General features: G+C 40.4%; 1 protein-coding gene across 1 annotated transcript in view; it reads right to left on the reverse strand.

Moving 5' to 3' along the window:
• Positions 1 to 21213, reverse strand: part of LOC145408769 (1,5-anhydro-D-fructose reductase-like) — a 106393-nt gene that overhangs the window by 17388 nt on the left and 67792 nt on the right. Inside the window, exons 3-5 of the mRNA XM_080279420.1 lie at positions 12909 to 13025; positions 8790 to 8876; positions 936 to 1052 (exon numbers count right to left, since the gene is read on the reverse strand). Coding sequence (XP_080135546.1) covers positions 936 to 1052; positions 8790 to 8876; positions 12909 to 13025 — 321 coding nt within the window. The remainder of the gene's footprint in view (positions 1 to 935; positions 1053 to 8789; positions 8877 to 12908; positions 13026 to 21213) is intronic.

Genomic DNA, 21213 nt, shown 5'->3' on the forward strand with positions numbered 1-21213 from the left:
TGATAGTAAATCTAATATACTATAGCACTAGCCGTATATGTGTGTGTGTGTGTGTGTGTGTGTGTGTGTGTGTGTGTGTGTGTGTGTGTATGCGTGTGCGTGTGCGTGTGCGTGTGCGTGTGTGTGGGTGTGTGTTTTGGGCAGCTGAAACTGCACATTCAAATCGCACCAAAATTGGCACAAAAATCGCAAGAAATTCGTTGATGTGAAAAAACTTGCTCCCATCATGATTGAAAAACTTTTACTATATTTAATGAGTGATCACAATTTGACCAAAAAACGCCCCTGCCGGCGCCCGGCGAGGGGCCCGAAAGGCCCACGAGCACTTGTCTAATAATACAATAGCAGTAGCCGTGTGTGTGTGTGTGTGTGTGTGTGTGTGTGTGTGTGTGTGTGTGTGTGTGTGTATTTTGGACAACCGAAACTACACATTCAAATCGCAACAAAATTGGCACAAAAAATCGCAAAAAATTCGCTATTGTGAAAAAACTTGGTCCCATCACGATTGAAAAACTTTTACTATATTTCATGAGTGATCAAAGTTTGACCAAAAAATGCTGCTCCCAGCGTGAGTGCTTGAAACTGGGGTTGCGATCACCGTAGAGTTTTGGATGGCTTTCAGTCTAATATACTATAGTAGTAGCCGTGTGTGTGTGTGTGTGTGTGTGTGTGTGTGTGTGTGTGTGTGTATTTTGGGCAGCCGAAACTAGACATTCAAATCGCACCAAAATTGGCAAAAAAAAATTGCAAAAAATTCAATGATGTGAAAGAACTTGGTCCCATCAGGATTGAAAAACTTTTACTATACTTAAAGCACGAGAAAGCGAGCACGCAGTGTGAGAGCCCTCTGCAGGAGCAAGTGCTAGAGGGCCTGAAGGGCCCACGAGCACTTGTTCTGAATCGAGAGTAATTTATGCATATTTGGTGCAGCAGACCTGGTTGGTGGCTGGTGGTATTTTGGCGATGGCGCAGATCCTCCTCATCTGTGGCACACTGAAGTTAGACACACCGATGGATTTGGCCAGGCCTATCTTAACCATCCTCTCCATCTCCTGCTCAAGAGAAAGAAATAATAAATAATAATAATAATAAATAATAATAATAATAATAATAATAATAATTATTATTATTATTATTATTATTATTATTATTTTTTAATGGTGATGGTGATGAAAATTGAAATAATAAAAATAATAATAATAATGATGATGCTGATGACAATGATGATCGTAGTAATCTATCTATCTATTGCCAGACGCCTCAATCCCGTTTGGGGTGGCCACAAACAAAGCGCCTCCAAGTCGCCCTGTCCCCCGCCATTTCACTCCCCTGCTCCCAGCTCACACCCCCCTCTCTCATATACCTCTCCACCCCATCCCTCCATCTCATCCTCGGCCTCCCCCTCTCTCTTTCCCCCTCCACCTCACTCACATACACTCTCTTCGTCAGTCTTTCACCCTCCATCCTCTCCACATGGCCAAACCACCTCAGTGTGTTCCTCATAACGGTTCCTATCACATCCACATCAACACCACAACGCTCCTTTATATCCTCATTCGTCAGCCTGTCTCTCCATGTGACTCCACAGGCTCCTCTTAAATAACTCATTTCCACTGCTCTCACTCTTGACTTGTGTCCTTCCAACAACGTCCATGCTTCACTTCCGTACGTTAGAGTTGGTATCACAATACTGTCATGAAGTAACTTTTTCACTTCCATGCTCACTTCCCTGTTTCTTATCACTGCTTTCAAGGAACCAGCAACCTTTCTTCCCTGCTGTATCCTTTCAAGCACTTCACCCTCCAAACCTCCATCCTTACTCATCACACTACCCAAGTACTTAAACGTACTCACATTTTCCAATTCCTCACCATCCAACCTCGCTGTACATTCACTGACTTCACCTCTCTCAAAGACCATCACTTTACTCTTCCCTACATTCACCTTTAGATTCCGTTTCTTACACACTCTCTCAAACTCATCAACCAAGCCTTGCAGCTCCCCTTCGTCTTCACTCAACAACACAGTATCATCTGCAAACAACAGTACAGGGAGTTTCCAAACACTATCCTCTCTCACCATGGCCACACCAACATCCACTACCCTACCTTGTACCTCTTTTATTACCCCATCCATGTACAGATTGAACAACCATGGAGACATGACACATCCCTGTTTCAACCCAACTTTCAAAGAGAAAAATTCACTTAGTTCACCATCCACACGCACTGCAGCCTTCGCACCATCGTACATACTCTTCACAGCATTCAACAACTTTCCATCTACTCCATATATTCTTAACACTTTCCACAATCCTTGTCTATCCACCCTGTCATATGCTTTCTCCAAATCCATGAATGCCGCATACAACTTCTTTCCCTTCTCTAGAAACTTTTCCACTAAAGATCTGAGAATGAATATCTGATCTACACAATCTCTTCCCTTTCTAAAGCCTCCCTGTTCTTCTCCAACTAATTTCTCTGTTCTTTTTCTAACTCTGTCAATAAGTATCCTACCATACACTTTTCCTATTATACTAAGAAGACAAATGCCCCTATGGTTACCACACACTTCTTTTTCCCCTTTTCCTTTGTACAAGGGAATAATTATTCCTGACTTCCAATCCTCTGGGACTCTACCTTCCTCCCAGACCACTCTGCACATCTTCCAGATCCATTCTACTACTATCTCTCCCCCATGCTTCAGCATTTCACCACACACTCCATCAATTCCTGGGGCTTTCCCTGATTTAACTTTCTTCAATGCTTCCACAACTTCTATCCTACTGATTTCTTCCTGTCTTCTCACCTCCCTCCTTCTCCCAGCCATTATAACGATAATAATAATAATAATAATAATAATAATAATAATAATAATAATAATAGTAACCATCCATCCATCCATCATCCAGTCCAATGTTGCCTCATGAGGAGAGGAAGAGCCCGGGTTAGGTAAGTTGGTCCTGACATTTAAGATGAGAGAGACCAGCCTCACTCATCCCTGAGTGGCATTATGTAAGCGATAAACCCCAACCACCCCATGGATATAAACCAACACAGGCTCAATCCGACTGGAGCGCCATAATTACCCACTACACCACCAGGCGCAGTAATCTGGTGCTCAGGTTACCACCCAGCGTTGTAAATGGTTTCGTGGTGTACAGGAAACCATTTGGCTTGTCACTCAGTGTAATGTCACCCATAGGCACAAGGAAGATGAAAGAATGAAGGAAAGAAAGAAGAAGAAGGAAGGACGAGAGGAAAGGGAAGACACTCAAAGCAGCACTACATCGAGTGAGTGGATGGTGAGCGCTCCAACCTACCAACATAAGAACAACAACAACAATAATAAATAATAATAATAATAATAATAATAATAATAGTAATAATAATAATAATAATAATAATAATAATAATAATAAGAGTAATAATAGTATTATAATAATAATAATAATAATAATAATAATAATAATAAATAAATAATAATAATAATGAGCAATAATAACAACAAATAAATGGAAGAGTAACATGTACATTTCCAAACTCTAATGTCTCTCCAGTTGTTATTGGAGCACTTATGGTACTCTTCAAATTTTTAAACATAAGGTGCTAAACAGTGGCAGGAAAAACATAAGGGCCGTTATAGCATAAATAATGTTCATCTTGAGAGAGTAAACCATGAAAAAGACTTTGAAGTTATAATAATATGTGATCTGAAAGCAAGACAACAGTGTCCAGAGGCTGGATTCAGAGGTAGAGCATCCACATAAATCAGAAAATATCATCCTCACCTTGTATAATTAATTAGTACACCTACACGTAAAGTATTGTGTCCAGTTCTGTTCACAATATTAATAAAAACTGATATGGAAAACCCTGAAAGAGTACACTAAAAGGATTTCAAAAATGATACCATGATTGAAAAATAAACCATATGAGGAACGATTGAAAAAGATGAGTCTGTTTACCTAAGCCCGACTACGAGGGGATTTAATTCAAGTACACAAAATCTTCACGGGACATGATAATATGACTGTTGAAAAGTGCATCACGGTAGAGCGGTCGAAATTGACGAATTGTACTTATTGGCGATGAACATAAAATCGTTGGCAAGCGTTTTTACCACACGAAACTGAACACATTTTCAATAGAATTATAAATATAGAGAAGAAGTTGCCTCCTTATGTTGTTAACTGTGATTCAGTACTAACATTTAAAAACCGCATAGATACGCATGTGACTTCTAATCCCCAGCTTAGCATGTTCACTTCTGATTCATACATTAATGAATTATTATGTCATGCAGTTCAAACTATGGAGGACGTAGCATTAAATGTAGAACAACATCTTCCTTAAGTTGACTAGATATGTTTCCCTTGCAGGTTAAACAGCATCGAATATGATATCGTTTCATCCTTACCCAAGAATATTCTATGACAGTTTTGGGATGCTGCATGGTATTCCTTCTGACTAGTTCATGTCAGTCTCTGCTGGTGGGTTTGGTGGGCTGAGCTTTCCTGCTTTGCTATCATTGTCTTTGACAAAGAAAAGTTACGTCAGTAATAACCTATCCCGTTATAAACAGCTCCCAAAGAACCAATAGGTCTGTTGCAGTTTGCTTTCTTTTGTACTCTTGCATAATATTCTAAAAACTATGTTGAGCACCCTAAGTCGCACAACTTGGTCTTTGAAGACATTGTTAACTGCTGTTATTTATCGTCATGAAGTGGATCAGTACTTATGTCCTCAACCGCATCATCATCAACGATCCAGTCGTAACTCCCACATAAGATACTGACTACTGATTGCATTTAATGATCTTGGCAGCGTAAGATCAAAGGACATTCCTAACTTATCGCAAGGATGACAATTATGATAGGGATAAACATATATATATATATACCACACATATGAGGTAGGTTGTAATTATTACGACGATAAAATTCATTACCATCATCATCATCATCCAGATCAATTCCCACTTTAAGGTCGAAGTATCTGTATAAATTATAAACTGATTTCTCATACAAAACAAGGATACCTGTAAATCATCACTACCATCGCAAATCCTAAACCCCGTAAGAGATGGGATCATGTTAAAAAAAAAAAAAAAAAAAAAAAAAAAAAAAAAAAAAACGTCTATCTATCTATATACCTAGGCTGCTTCCCCCAAGGAAAGGGAGGTAGCCGAGACAGAACGACATACTCCCCATTTACTCATCCATTCAAACACATTCATTCGCATCTTAGCCCCAAGGGGAGAACGGACAGATCCTCACCGCACCACACCGCACAAAGGTCAACTGCAAAATGCAATCAGTGACATCCGCAGCAGGGCCCGACAGCAGAGCTAGTTTACCCCTGCCACATCATAACAGACCCATCCCCTTACCCGCACCTGACCTGACTAGCTGATCAGACCAAATGCGGGAGAATATCCCCTCAGGGCTGCGTCATCACTTATTCATTCACAATTTCTCTCCATTTATTTCTGTCACGCACAGCCACTCTTCCTTGCTCAACAGACATCCCTCTCGCATCCAGTGCTCTCTTCACACTGTCCATCCATCCTATTCGTGGTCTTTCTCTCAGCCTTACACCTCTCACATCAGATCTAGTTATCTTTTTCACCAATCGCTCATTATCCATTCTCTCCATATGCCCAAACCATCGCAACACCCTCTGCTCAACTCTACCAGCCATCTCCCGAACAACTCCAGTTCTCCTTCGCACTTCATCATTTCGCACTCGATCCATACGCGTCACTCCACATATACTCCTCAGACACCTCATCTCCATTACATTCAAACTTTTCCTCTCTGCTACACCCATATTCCATGTTTCAGCCCCATATAACGCAGTCGGTACCACAACACCCTCATACAACCTTCTCTTTACATCCATCCTAAGCGAACGACATCTAAACACTTTTTTCATTCCTCCCAGCACCTTTCCTACTTCATTTATTCTAAACTTCACTTCTGCATCTATTCTTCCATCCACAGCAACATGTGACCCTAGATATTTAAAACACTCTACCTCCTCAAGCAACTCGCCATTCAAAGCTATAACAAGCAATATAAATTAACGGAAAAGAAAATACATTATCAATGGAAAACTCGAAGGTCCAAAGTCACTATCACTTTTAAGACCACTGTTTACGAGTATATAACAGATGAACCTAGTATCAGGGCTTATCTGCATCATCCACTGACAGAAGTTATCTGACATATTTATCTCTTATCAGCTCTTCAGTAATCATAAAAAACTGCTTACTTTGGCCTTCCCCCAGGACTTTCCATCTCACTTGATAGATTACATGTTTATCTAGCACGTCAAGCCCTCAAGAAGATATCGCGTTTTTTCTATCATATAAAGAGTTGCCGGAGAAGTATATCGCTCTCCTGCCCTTAATAAATCTGGGGTTGTAAAGGATCCTAACCTATTTCTATAATGAACAATTTTCCAAGGCAAGGTAACAGTTTCGATATCCCTAATTTGTCTCATTATTATTCACATCACTGTCATTATGAAGTGTTTAATCTCCATATGAGCCAAGACAAACGTAAACTCATGGAATCTTAAGCAAAACATTTAATTAGAGCGTTTTTAAATTCGGCGAGTGATGAAGCTAAAGGTGATGAAGACTGTGACGATTATGATGATAGGGATTTTGATGATTAAAATAGTAGTAGTAGTAGTAGTAGTAGTAGTAGTGATGGAGGATGCAATCAGGGATTCATTCCTCCCATCTCTAACCAATGGCCACATCCCCACACCAGAAGAGAGGGACCTTCTAGCACTACCACCCAGGATGGGAGGCCTTGGCATTATAAATCCAGTAGCCGTGGCAAGCTATGAACACAGAAATTCACTCAAGCTCACCGAATCCTTGTCACAGAAGATCTGCGCCCAGGTTGAGACTAGTGAAATCGACCACCAAAGGCAGAAAGACATAAAGACACAGATAAGCAAGGAGCGTGAAACAAGACAAAAAGACCAGCTGCAGCACATAATCGAGCATCTAACACCGGACCAGTGCAGAAGAGTTGAAATTGCACAGGAGGTTGGGGCATCGAACTGGCTCACAACCCTGCCTCTCAAGGCAAAAGGCTTCCACTTCAACAAACAAGAATTTATTGATGCCATAGCCTTGAGATATGGGTGGCCAATAGAGAACCTACCTCAACACTGTGCTTGTGGCACTGCCTTTGATGCAAACCATGCAATGGTATGCAAGAAGGGAGGCTTTGTTTGCATCCGACACGATGAAGTACGCGACCTCACTGCCAAAATGCTGCAGGAAATATGCCATGATGTCACGATTGAGCCAGCTCTGCTACCCCTGGACGGCGAGCACTTCACCCACAGAACAGCAAACACATCAAATGATGCAAGAGTGGATGTCGGTACTCGAAGTTTCTGGACACGTGGGCAGAGGGCGTTCTTCGACATCAGGATATTCGATCCCATGGCAGCATGTCATCGTGAACTGTCTCTCGAAGCTGCACACAAGAGGAATGAGCAAGAAAAAAATAGGAATTATCAAGAAAGGATCCAACATGTGGACCACGGTCGATTCACTCCCCTCGTGTTCACGACATCAGGTGGGATGGGTCCAGAGGCAGTGAGATTCTATTCGAGACTGGCAGAGGTTCTTTCTGAGAAGAAACGTCAACCGCAGAATTCTGTTATGGCCTGGATGAGATGTCGACTCTCATTCTCCCTCGTGAGGTCTGCTCTGCTATGTCTCAGAGGCACAAGATCATCAGCCCTCAGGCCTGTCTCTCTGGCGGGTATGGATTACGAAGCTACAGTGGTCGAGAGTCGCATAGACCAGCGACTCCAATAGTTTAATGTGTTTATTTGCACTGTGATATCAATAAATAAAAATAAAATAATAATAGTAATAGTAGATGGTTGGTAACCACAGCCGTTGGCGTGCTTGGGGCCAAAGGATTGTAATATGAGGGTTAGTGTTAACCTTCACATTACAACTTCAAATGGTGAACTGTATTAGCAAGGTTGGTTTTGATCTTCACAATATAATTCACCAATGGATGGAGGTGATTAAAAAAAAAAAAAAAGTAGTAGTAGTAGAAGCTGCATCCCCAGGCAACTAGAGGACTGTAAGCTTAAGTTAACCTTCATCTGCAGTCCACCATCATCCTTTTGAGGGATAGGGAGGGAAGTGAGAGATGTTTGTGGCCAGGCAGCTGAGCCACTTGGTCATATCGGTGTCACCGCGTGAGGGCGATTTATTTCGCACAGTACCAGTTAACATTGCTGCGTAATCTATTTATATCACTTTAATTCCAGAATACTATACTCCGTGCACTGTAACTTGGCCGTACTTTTCATTCTTTTGCTGCTTATTTCACGTAGCTCGGTGGCGGAAAAAGATAATAACGTAGCTTTACATCCTCTCTGTTGTACTCTTCATGACTCGCATCATATTCTAGTGTTATTCTCGTTTTACATCTCAGGAATCAAGATGGAAGGATGGCAATTTCTGGTTAAGGCAAAGTGAACAGAGTATAACTTCAAAAACACACCAGAGGATGCTGCGGTATAGAGTAACGAACATATCGATAAACAAGGGGCGCTGCGGACGTTCCATAATCATTTAAAATACAACGAAAAGATTGTGAAGGTTATAACGAAGTAAAAAATATCGAAAATCACGAACATAAAAAGTAAGACAGCGCTAATGATAAGGATGGAGATAGTAATGACTCTCTCTCTCTCTCTCTCTCTCTCTCTCTCTCTCTCTCTCTCTCTCGTACTGACCTTCCAGATAGCGATATGGTCAGTGCCGTAGTCCAAAATAAATTTCTGGTTCTCATCCGTTGGCAAGAAGTCGTCGTCGTCCTTGCTCTGTAAGTACAAAAAAAAAAAAAAATATGGAAAGAAATGTCTGTTGAAACAAAAAACATGTATGGAAGAGATACGGATAGCGGACAAACAGGAATAATTTCATATGTTGCAAGTAACCAAATACCAAAGAGCTATGTCTGCAAGAAAGAGTACAGAAAAAATATAGAAAAAGTATACGTGAAGGAAAGGCAGGTATAAATGAAGAAAGGATGTGCAGTTTGAGACAAAATTTCGCTATTTCACTGCGTCTGCTTTGAAATTAAGGCTTGTCTGTGATTTTCCTTTATGATGCATCCAACCAAAGAAAACTATTCATGGTCAGAAGACATTCCACGCCCCTCTCAGCATGGAAATAATGGCCAGCGACCAAAACTGAGTACAAGGGGTGAAATATTAGACGAGCGTTTTTCCTAACTGTACAGTCAGGAATGACAGGGAAATTCAAATACAAGCGTCTTCATATGTATACGATTCTTTACACACACACACACACACACACACACACACACACACACACACACACATATATATATTTATATATATATATATATATATATATATATATATATATATATATATATATATATATTAAGACAACAGTCATCGATCAGTGTCAAGAGAAATATAAAACCTATGTACAAAACATAAACCTCCTTAAAGAAGAAGAAAAAATAAAAAGAGAGAAGCGATATAAAAAGGGGTAAAGTATAGAAGTAGTATGTTTAATCCTTGCAAAATCAGAAAATGAGGACAAAGGCTAAATATGCTAAACATATATAAAAAAAAGAAAAAAAAGAAAAAGAGTATGAGTTGACTTGTTAAAGTAGTTAATGTGTGAATAGAATAGTGGGGTAGCGCCAGTCGAGTTATTGAGACTGGGTCCTATTTTATGAATTAGGATATATTCGGCAGTGATGAGGTCAGAGTAGGACTGACATGAGGTTAGTATCCGAAAATCTGCAGAAGAGAAAGGGTGATCAGAAAGGTGAGAATGCTCTCTGATAGAAGAATAAGAGGGTTTAGAGAGGAACCTTCCAGTCTGAGAGGAATTACCTTGGTTCTCAGGAATTCGGTGGAGCACCCAACATGAGGTCGACCCCACGTATCTAGCAGGACAGCTAGAACATGAAAATAAATAAACCACATTGGATCGGAGGATAGTTTGGAGACAAGATGAATGTTTAAGAAAGCTACCCATAGTGTTTTTGTTTAAGATTATCTTAAAATTTATTTGTGGATAACAATCACGGCGAAGTTTGTTTAGTGTTTTCCTAATTTCGTAACTTAATGAACCTAAGTATGAGAACTTGATATACAAACACTCCTTATCTACAGTGTGAACAGACCTGATTGAGGAAAACTTTGAATATAAAAACCTGCTTAATAGTTTCTCGAAAACACTGATGGGGTACTTATTATTGGCAAAATAGGTTCTTAAGAAACAAATTTCGGAGTGGAAAGTAATCCAAGAGGAGCAACAATTGTACGCTCTGTTGAACAACGTTGTAATACTGTTGATCTTAAAACTGTACGGGATGTAACTGAGGAAGTTTGTGCCTAGGCCAGTGAAAGTAGGTTTCCGGTAAACACTCGTGCATAAATGAGAGGAGTGATTGTTAACTAGAATGTCCCGGAACGGAAGGCGTTTATCTTTTTCAGCTTCATGAGTGAATTTTATGTTGGGATGTTGGGAGTTTATATAATCCATAAACTTATGAATATCAGCAGGGTTTTGAACTATAACGAAAGTATCGTCCATGTACCTTCGGTAAAAAATGGGTTTAAAATCAATGAGACAATTATTAGGCCAAGTTTGTTCATGGTGACAAAGCAAAGCATTAGCATATGAAGGACCTAGTGGTGACCCCATCGCCACTCCATTTGTTTGAGTAAAAAGTTTTCCATTAAATGTAAACAGGGATTGGTGGGTTGCTATCTCCAACAGGTTGTAAAAGATTTTCTGTCCAAGCCAACGGAGGTGAGAGTAGAAATACTGGTGATATCTGTGATGAGCTGAGTAGTTTCATGCAAGGGAACATTCGCGAAAAAGGATTCTACATCAAAGCTAGCCAGGGTGACAGGGTGATCAAATCTCAGAGAAGTGACTTCCTTGACAAACTCTGCAGAATTTTGAACCGTATATTTATTTGTACATAGGGAACTGATCAGAGGAACCAAAAATTTTGCTGTGTTATAATTGAAGGTACCAATAGATGAAATGATGGGTCTTAATGGTGTATTAGGTTTATGAACTTTGGGGAGACCATAGAGATAACCAGGAACTGAGCCAGAAGCATACAGACTATTAGTCGTACTGTCACCTACTTTATCTTTAATACTTAGTAGTAAAGATAAAGTAGGTGATAGTACGACTAAGTTACGAAATTAGGAAAACACTAAACAAACTTCTCCGTGATTGTTATCCACAAATAAATTTTAAGATAATCTTAAACAAAAACACTATGGGTAGCTTTCTTAAACATTCATCTTGTCTCCAAACTATCCTCCGGTCCAATGTGGTTTATTTATTTTCATGTTCTAGCCGTCCTGCTAGATACGTGGGGTCGACCTCATGTTGGGTGCTCCACCGAATTCCTGAGAACCAAGGTAATTCCTCTCAGACTGGAAGGTTCCTCTCTAAACCCTCTTATTCTTCTATCAGAGAGCATTCTCACCTTTCTGATCACCCTTTCTCTTCTGCAGATTTTCGGATACTAACCTCATGTCAGTCCTACTCTGACCTCATCACTGCCGAATATATCCTAATTCATAAAATAGGACCCAGTCTCAATAACTCGACTGGCGCTACCCCACTATTCTATTCACACATTAACTACTTTAACAAGTCAACTCATACTCTTTTTCTTTTTTTTCTTTTTTTTATATATGTTTAGCATATTTAGCCTTTGTCCTCATTTTCTGATTTTGCAAGGATTAAACATACTACTTCTATACTTTACCCCTTTTTATATCGCTTCTCTCTTTTTATTTTTTCTTCTTTAAGTAGGTTTATGTTTTGTACACAGGTTTTATATTTCTCTTGACATTGATCGATGACTATTGTCTTTTAAATTTGTAGATCCACTGATGATGGAGATTGTGTCTCCGAAACGTTTGGATTAATAAAACTGTACATCACAACGTTGGTACTACTTTGCCTGGCAAGACTATAGATAGATAGATAGATAGACAGGTAAAAAGATAGATGCCACATATGCCAGTGACTTCGGCAAGATCTTTGCCAAAGTTAATAGTGAAGAAATGGTGACGACATTGAGAGAGAAATTACAAAGAGATTTCACAGCTAAATTTCCTTATTGAATCGGAGAGAGAGGGCAAGCTCCCCTTTCTACAGTAGATGTGCTTGTCCAACAAAGTCTTACCAGATTACACACCAGTGTCATGTGAAACCAACCAACTTCGGACTATGCCTAACTGGAAAGAATTAGTGCCTCCAACAATAAAAGGACTCCACCATCAAGGTCTGCATCAGGATGGTCCTCAGCCACTCGAGTACTTGAATACCACCCATCAGGAAACTTAACGAACTGCACAGGTACTTGTCAATAATGGACCATCCAACCGGGGCATTAATAAAACAGCATACAAGGAGTTAAGAAAGTACCAGGGAAATGAGAAGAGACCCAACCAAGATGACCAGCGCATAAAATTATACTATAAAGCCCACATGCATCCAGAATATAAGAAAGAAGAAAGGATATTGAAACAGATAATTAAAAAATTCCATCATTCCTTCGCAAGGTGGCAGTCAAATTTGTCTTCAAGAGAACTTGTCACTGAAATATACATAGAGACATAGTTATTGATAGATAGATGTATGCATAGACAGACAGAGAGGCAGGCAGGCAGACAGACAGATAGAACGATAGATAGACAGATAGATATATGGACAGACAAAAAAAAAACAGACTTTCATTAAAACGGAGAGAAAACTTAGTGAACTTAGGTTCATCTCAGGTTCTGTGAGTCTTTCTCTCTCTCTCTCTCTCTCTCTCTCTCTCTCTCTCTCACCTTCATTCCGACTGGAATGTGAACGAGGTATAGGTCGACGTATGTGAGGCCGAGCTTTTTGAGGGACTTCCTGAGCTGTAACTCCACCTTCTCCGGGTACATGCCATTGGGCGGCAGCTGCAAAAGGAAGAATTAAGTATTTAGATAAACAGATGTGTAAGAATTAGCTAGATAAATAAATAAATAAACTATAGATAAATAAATAAGTGCATGTGTAAACAGTGGACATCAGCGTTGGAGGTGGTAGGGTGTCTCGTGTTAGACGTGGTAGGGTGTTGTTCCGAATTATAGGCCCTGGTGGAAGCGTGTAACCTTGTAGGGGAGGATGCAATTCCTGTCTTCAGTAGATGGTCCTTTGATGTTGTTATATTCGCCATCCTTTTGTATATATATATATATATATATATATATATATATATATATATATATATATATATATATATATATATATATATATATATATATATATATATATATATATATATATATATATATATATATATATATATATATATATATATATATATATATATATATATATATATATATATATATATATATATATATATATATATATATATATATATATATATATATATATATATATATATATATATATATATATATATATATATATATATATATATATATATATATATACAACCAGGATCTATCTGACTCTAAAGTGCTACAAGAATTTAAACATAAGATTCGGAACACGAAGCATAAGACCCCGATGAAATCGAACAAAGAACTCAGAAACAGCCATATTGAGTCCAACCCATTTGAAAGATGCATTCCCAGTAAACCCCAGTTCTATACCACATTCACCCCATGTAATAAAATCCCAAACAATTATTTAATATAACTCAGTTCAAGAATTAAATCTGTTTTCATAATTATATATTCAAAAAATTTTGTCTACAAATCTACTTGGTAGTAAGTATGCCTATCTACAGGTTTTTAAATTCTGTTAGAACGACGAACAGGTTCTGGCACACTAGAAGTAGGCTGTTCGTCGGGAACCAGTGAAGCCTGCTGGGGAGAGAGATAATCATTCTCCGTTGATGTCTGGACTTCTGGTAGTCAGACGAACCCTGGGCAGTAGGTTGGTTCTCTGAAGGTTGATCAGGCGGTGGGGGTAGAGACTCTTCAGAGGGAACCAGAGCCTTAGGGGATGGTGCCAGGTCCCTTCTGGAGACAGTAGTTTCCCTCCCGTCAGGATAGCGGACCCGGGCATAGTGAGGGGTGGCGTTCACAAGGTCGACAGGCTCCACCAGAGGATCAGACTTAGACTGGCGGACAAAACTGCGCAGGAGCACAGGCCCAGGGAAAGAAAGTCAGGTTGATAGAGAGTAACCATTACAGGATTTCCTGGGGTAAGTAAACAGTCTTTCATGAGGGGTTTGATTAGTGGCAGTGCAAAGAAGAGACCTGATAGAATGAAGAACACTGTCTAGTACTAGTTCCCAGTGAGTCTCTGGAAGACTGCGGGATCTAAGAGCCAAATGCACAGCTCTCCATATGTCCCATTCTCCCTCTCACGCTGACCATTACCCTGAGGATGATAGGGGGTGGAATGAGTCATAGCTACACCTTGTTCCATGAGAAAACTAGAAAAATCCTTGGATACAAACTGCAGTCCCCTGTCAGAATGGATAGAGGAAGGGCAACCAAACAGAGAAAACAGTTTCAGAAGACAAGATATTACAGTCTGAGCAGACATGTCTGGCCAAGGAAATGCAAAAGGAAATCTAGAGTATTCATCTACCATAACCAGAAGATATTTGTTGCGAGTAGAGAAAGGATTAGGACCTATAAAATCAATAGAGATACGGTCGAAGGAATGCATGGCATGAATGAGATGAGATGAGGGTGGTCTGAAAAACATAGGTTTCAGTTCAGAACAGACAGAACAGACAGAGCATTGTGAACAAACTCTTTTCACATCCTCTACTGAGTAAGCCAGATTTTTAGCCCTCACAAAATGGTATAGTCTAGTGACACCAGGATGACAAAGAGATCTGTGGATCTCTTCAGGGGAAACAAAGCGAGAATTAGAGGTGGCACTGCAAACACAGGAAAGAGTATCACATGGAATGTTCTCAACTCCGGGTCGATATTTGATATCATACAGGTATTCAGAGAGTTCCAGTCGCCACCACAAGATCTTGTCATTCTTAATTTTGGACGAGTGACGAGAGTTGAACATGAAAGATACTGCCTGCTGATCAGTCACCTACATACTGCTTGAATGATAGCAGTAGCTTCTCTTTCCACAGCAGACTGGAGCCTTTCAGAGCTAATCAAGGTCCTCGAGAAGAAAGCTACCGGACGACCCTGCTGAGAAAGAGTGGCAGCCAAAGAAGTAGCAGAAGCATCAGTCTCAACCTGTTAAGGCAAAGTCTCATCAAATGCATCCAGTGACGCTTTGCAAATCTCGTCTCTCAAGGAGTTGAAGCACGGAGTTCCATGGCAGTGCAAGGGAAAAGGCTGAGTATAAGAGAGGTAGAATACGACTAGAATAATTGGGAATCCAAAGTGAATAATATGAGAAGAGGCCCAAAGCACGCTTGAGGGAGTCAGAATCTGAAGGGACAGGCAAGTTCCTCAGGGGAGAGAGACGTTCAGGGTCAGGGCGTAGAGTTCCGTTAAATATACAGTATTCTAGGTAGTTTATTTGAGTCAAATTGTACTGGCATTTGGTCTAATTCAAAGTAAGATTATATTTAGAAGCAACTTCCATGAAGCTCTCAAGATTACGATCATGATCCTTTTGCCCAAATCCACAGATTATAACATCATCAATATAAGCATAAGTGGCTTCCAGGTTATTATCAGCAATCAAAGTAGAAATCACACACTGGAAAGCAGCCACCGCATTAGTCAGACCAAATGGGATCCTAGTGTAAAATAATTGCCCATCAGCCTGAGGGGAACCTGGTAATAAGCACTTTTAAGATCAAGCTTGCTGAACACCTTATACCTTGCCATTTTATGGACTAAGTCATTAATGCGAGGAATTGGGAAAGCGTCTAGTAGTTTAAAACGATTTATAGTCCTAGAATAGTCAACTGCCATGCGGCGCTTATGGCGTTCATCCCTGGTTACTAAAACCTGAGCTCTCCAGGGATACTGGCTCTTCTCAATTATCCCTTCACGAAGCAAGGGCTGAACTTCCTCGTGAATGAAACCCTCCTCAGACTTAGAGAACCTACGAGGTTGAGTTGAGACGGGCTTACAATTAGAGGTCAAGTTAGGGAACAGGGAAGGAGGATCCAAAGACATACAAGCAACTCCACAAACTGTTAGCTTAGGTCTAGGTCCATGAAGGTCAAATTCAACTGATTTATGCATCTTCATAAAGTTTTTTCCTAGAATTACTTTAGCACACAGATGAGGAAGGACAGACAATTTAGATTTTGAATACTCATTTCCAAGTACATTAAGGTTAGCAGTACAATGCCCCACGGTATCTGAGGATAAGGATGAAGATGCCATAGTTACGGTTGCCCTAGAAGGGGTAATGTTCAGGCCCAGTTGTACAGCTACCTCAGCTTGCATAAAACTAGAATCACTACCACTATCAATCAGAGCATACATATTGACATTATTAACCCTTACAGAAACAGTAGAACAGCATGGTTGTTTGAAGGAAGCAGCATCCTCTTTAATCGGGTCCGTAGTTGCAGCAGAAGAGCCACAGGGTGGAGTAGGTGCAGTCAATCAGTTGGGTGGGGTAGAAGCAGTAGGTATAGTAGCCAAAATGGTAGCTACGGACTCACTAGCATAGCATGGTTGTTTGGAGGAACCAGCATCATCTATAACCGGGTCCATAGTTGCAGCAGCACCACCACAGGATGGAGTAGGTGCAGTAGATACGTTGGGTGGAGTAGAAGCAGTAGGTATAGCAGCCAAAATGGTAACTATAGACTCACGCTTCACTCTGTCCTCTCTGTCCCTCCAAGATTTACACACACTGGCAAAATGACCCCTCTTACCACATTTGTAGCATACAACGGTCAGAGCAGGACATCGAGCTCGAGGGTGAAGAGACCGACCACAGAAAAAACATAAGGGTTTCGAGGCAGCAGCTGTCCTTATATATTCAGCAGCTTCTAGGCTGGGACAGGACGAATTAACTTCATCAGGAGAAGTCGAGGCGTCCATTGTAGCCGAGTAGTTTTCATGGAGATGAGGAATAACATATACTTCGGCATCCCTCTGAGCCATGTCCAAACTTCAAGCAAGCTGCACAGCTTCATGTAGAGTTAGGGATTCTTTCTCCAGGAGTCGCTGACGAATCATAGGTGAAGTGAGACCAGAGATAAAAGCATCACGGATGGCTTCTTGGGTATAAGTATCAGCAGTCACAGCCTTAAACTCACATTCCTTGGATAGCAGCTTCAGCGACTGTAGAAACTGGTCAATGGATTCACTGGGTAGCTGTTTCCGTGTATAGAGCTGATGCCGAGCAAAGATGACGTTTGTTGGTTTCACATAAACACCCTTCAGTACCTCAATAGCTTGAGTGTAGGTCTTGCAATCAGCAATATGAGTATAGGCTGAAGGGGACACGTAGTTAAAAAGGAGCTTGAGCTTGTCTGGCGCAGTGTCGTCACTCACGGACTCGAGAAAATTAGTGAAGGTACAAAACCAATGTTTCCACTGAGCAGGGGTAGTATCTGGAGTTATGTTAAAACGTTCAGGTCGTAGCAATTTCTCCATCTTCAGTAACTTGGTCTCGGTGTCGGCAGTGAATAAAAGAATTTCCTTGCTAAGTAAATTGTCATAAGGTAGACTTTAAAAGCACTTTCTTTCATAAGGCTTTACTTAGCAAGAAACACAGGTAGGTGTTTACTGAGATACAACCAGGATCTATTTTTTTTAATGGCCATCACCCTGAAAGGGCATTAGGCCAGCAAGAATCAGTAATCATGAAAGCCAAAATCATGATATGAAATATTTTCATCTATGTCATACCAATATTAAGTTATTATTCGTGATTATGAAACACAATAAGTAATAAAAAATACATCAGCATACATGGATACTACTAGGACAATTACCTCCATCCATACATCACATGTAGACTCATAACTATACTACTACAAAATAATCAAATAATTATCAAATTTGTGTAAAAAACACATACAGGGAATAATTATAAATCTATTGGTCATGAACAAAAGAAAAAAATATACATTTATATAAATGTAACCTCCTCCTGCGATTCACTAATATATAAAAGTGTATTGATTTTTTTTTTTTATTAATAACAGAACGAAGGAAGGAAAAACAAATGAGTAAAAAAAAAATAATAATCCATACACCAGATTACTGGTGTCCTCCATTCATAAAATATCTGTAACAGTTAGACTTGAACAGTTGTGAGTTGAAATTTGGAGGGAAACATCTCTGGGCAAGCGAGTTCCATAGAGATGCAGTTCGGGGAATGAAAGAATTCTGATAGGCAGAAGTTCTGCAATATGGCTGAGTGACATTCCAGTCATGAGCGCTACCAGATGCCCGTGTTGCACGAGGGAAGGCATGGAGAGGTGGCGCCATGGACGCAACTTCGTCTGAGCATTTGCCAAAAAAATATCTGTAAAATAATGCAAGGGAGGCAACATTCCTTCTTACTTGCAGGGGAGGTAGTTTATATGTAATGGCAGGGTTGTTAATGATTCTAACAGCTTTGTTCTGAATTTTGTCTAGTTGTCTTAATGCAACTTCTCCACAACCATTCCACAAGGGTGAGCAATATTCAAGCTGAGAGCACACATGACTCTCATAAATTATAGCTAACTGCTCATCGGCGAAGAAGTTACGGACTCTGTACAATAATCCAAGTTTCTTTGAGGCGGTTTTAGCAAGTGATCTGACATGAGAGGTCCAGCTGAGGGCACTGTTAAGTGAGATGCCAAGAATTTCAATACTTTTGGAGATGGGAATATTAGTAGCACTGAAGGTAATGTACGAATCTGGGAATATTTGCCTATTAGTAAGCTGTATATATTTAGTTTTACTAGCATTAAAAGAGACAAGGTTGTTTTGTCCCCATTCACTGATTGTAGATAGATCTTGATTTATGGAGATGGCTGTACTGAGTTGAGATGTAGAGATATTAGACTTTGTAAATGGATGTCTGAGTGTGAATGAACTATGTAGTGTTGAGTCATCTGCATATGAGTGAATTGGATTGTGGGTAACAGATAAGAGATCATTAATATGAACCAGAAATAGGGTTGGCGCCAGAACTGACCCCTGCGGCATGCCGGCGTTAATTGAGTGGAAATTGGAATATACATCATCTACTTTTACTCTTATTTTCCGGTCACTAAGATATGAAGAAATTAAAGGAACAAAAGACGTTAGTCCATAGCAAGGGAGTTTGAACAGTAGGGAACGGTGCCATACTCTGTCGAAAGCTTTAGAGATATCAAGAGCTACTGCATGAGTTTCTCCAGAAAGATCAATTGATTGATGGATGGTATGAGTTAAGAGATTGATTAGGTCAATGGTGGATCTTTCTTGGCGAAAACCATATTGTTTATCACTAATTAAGTTGTTGGATTCAAGATGTTTAACAATGTGCTTATTAATTAAAGTACAAAAAAATTTCCCTGTTAAAAAAAAAAAAAAGAGAGATATATATAATAAATAAGGAAACCACAAACCAAGTTCATAAAATAAATCACAACTCTCTGAGCAGTCTGGTCTCTTTCAGGAAAGTCATCAATTTATTAGTCACACCAACGTCCCCATCACCCAAGACAGAATCAAGTATGAAAGGGAGTGCATTTGTCCTACAGTAGGCAGCCAGAGAAGTACGTTCCCCAGCATACCTACTGCAGTACAAAAGGATGTGATAAATAGATAACACCGTATCACAGGTGGTACATCGCGGTGGAAATTGTCTGTTAATATATGGTAACATACTGTATGTGTTATTAGGGTGGAATTCCTGTGGAGGCGGGCTAAAGCGACCTCCTCCCGTCTGTTTCCTCGGAAGGAACTGGACCAGTCACATATGGTCCTCTTGACTGATGGAATTGCCAGGTTGATCCACTGACTTTACCACAGAAGATTAATTGATTTCTTTCCGAAAGAGAGACTAGACTGTAGCTCATGAGGAACGTCCCAAGTCTCCTCAAGTTCTACAGCCGATTTAGCTAGTACGTTAGCCTGCTTATTGCCGTAAATACCGCAATGACCAGGCACCCAGATCAGAGAGAAGGATTTAGCACATGTGTGCAGCTTATTGATAATGTGGCCCAGGACCTCATGTGAATCAGTCCTACACAAATGAATTGCCTGAAGAGTGGACTTAGAGTCCAAAAAATGAGAAAACTCTCATGCTCTGAACGCAAAGCAAAGTCTAAAGCTTGATATATGGCAAATAATTTGGCGGTGAATACAGACGTAAGGGGGGACAAGTGAAAACGGATGCAGCACTCTGTAGACCACACACTCGCACCGACACATTCATCCAATTTAGAGCCATCAGTGTACAAGTGGAACGACGCTAGGTATCTAATGAGGATCATCCGAAACAACTGTCGCATCTCCACCTCCAGTGCCTTGTACCTTGCGATGAGGAGCCAGTCAGTGTTAGCTATGGTAGCAAGTGACTCCCAGGGCGCTTTTTTTGGTGTTAAAACCTGATCCCCATTAGAAAGGTCGTACCCTAACTCCTCACAGAGGAAGTGAAGCCTCACAGCCACCGGCTTGAGGACCGCATACAGCAGGTATTCCCACTATAGGAGGATCCAACAGGTCGGAAGGCCAAGTGAGCGTTTACGATGGGTGGTGATACCTAAGAAAATAACAGGTGGTCATGTCGTAGACGGAGGGGAGGCACATTAGCCTCCATTTCTAACCGTTCCACATGAGTACATCGAAGGGCTCCGAGACATATGCGCAAGCACACGTTCTGAAGCACATCATGTCTACGGAGGACAGCATCCAATGCCGACCCATACACCTGTGAGCCATAGTCAAGCTTAGAACGGATAAGGGACTTATACACCATCAATAAAGGCATTCTGTCTGCTCCCCACGATTTACCAGAAAGAAACTTAAGGACGTTAACTTTTTTCTACAAGAAGCAAGCAAATGATTAATGTGTATTCTCCAACTGAGCCTACTTTCAAAATGTAGACCCAGGAATCTGACTGAATTTTGAAAAGGTATCGGCTGATTATCTAAAGTTAAATGCAAAGGAGGTACGTTAAGTTTACGAGTAAAAACAACACTGACACACTTAGGGACGAAAAATTTAAATCCCCACTCCAGGGCCCAA

The sequence above is a fragment of the Coenobita brevimanus genome, chromosome 78, assembly GCF_032717465.1.
Source record: "Coenobita brevimanus isolate Jiangsu-jjx chromosome 78, ASM3271746v2, whole genome shotgun sequence".
Lineage (NCBI taxonomy): Eukaryota > Metazoa > Arthropoda > Malacostraca > Decapoda > Coenobitidae > Coenobita > Coenobita brevimanus.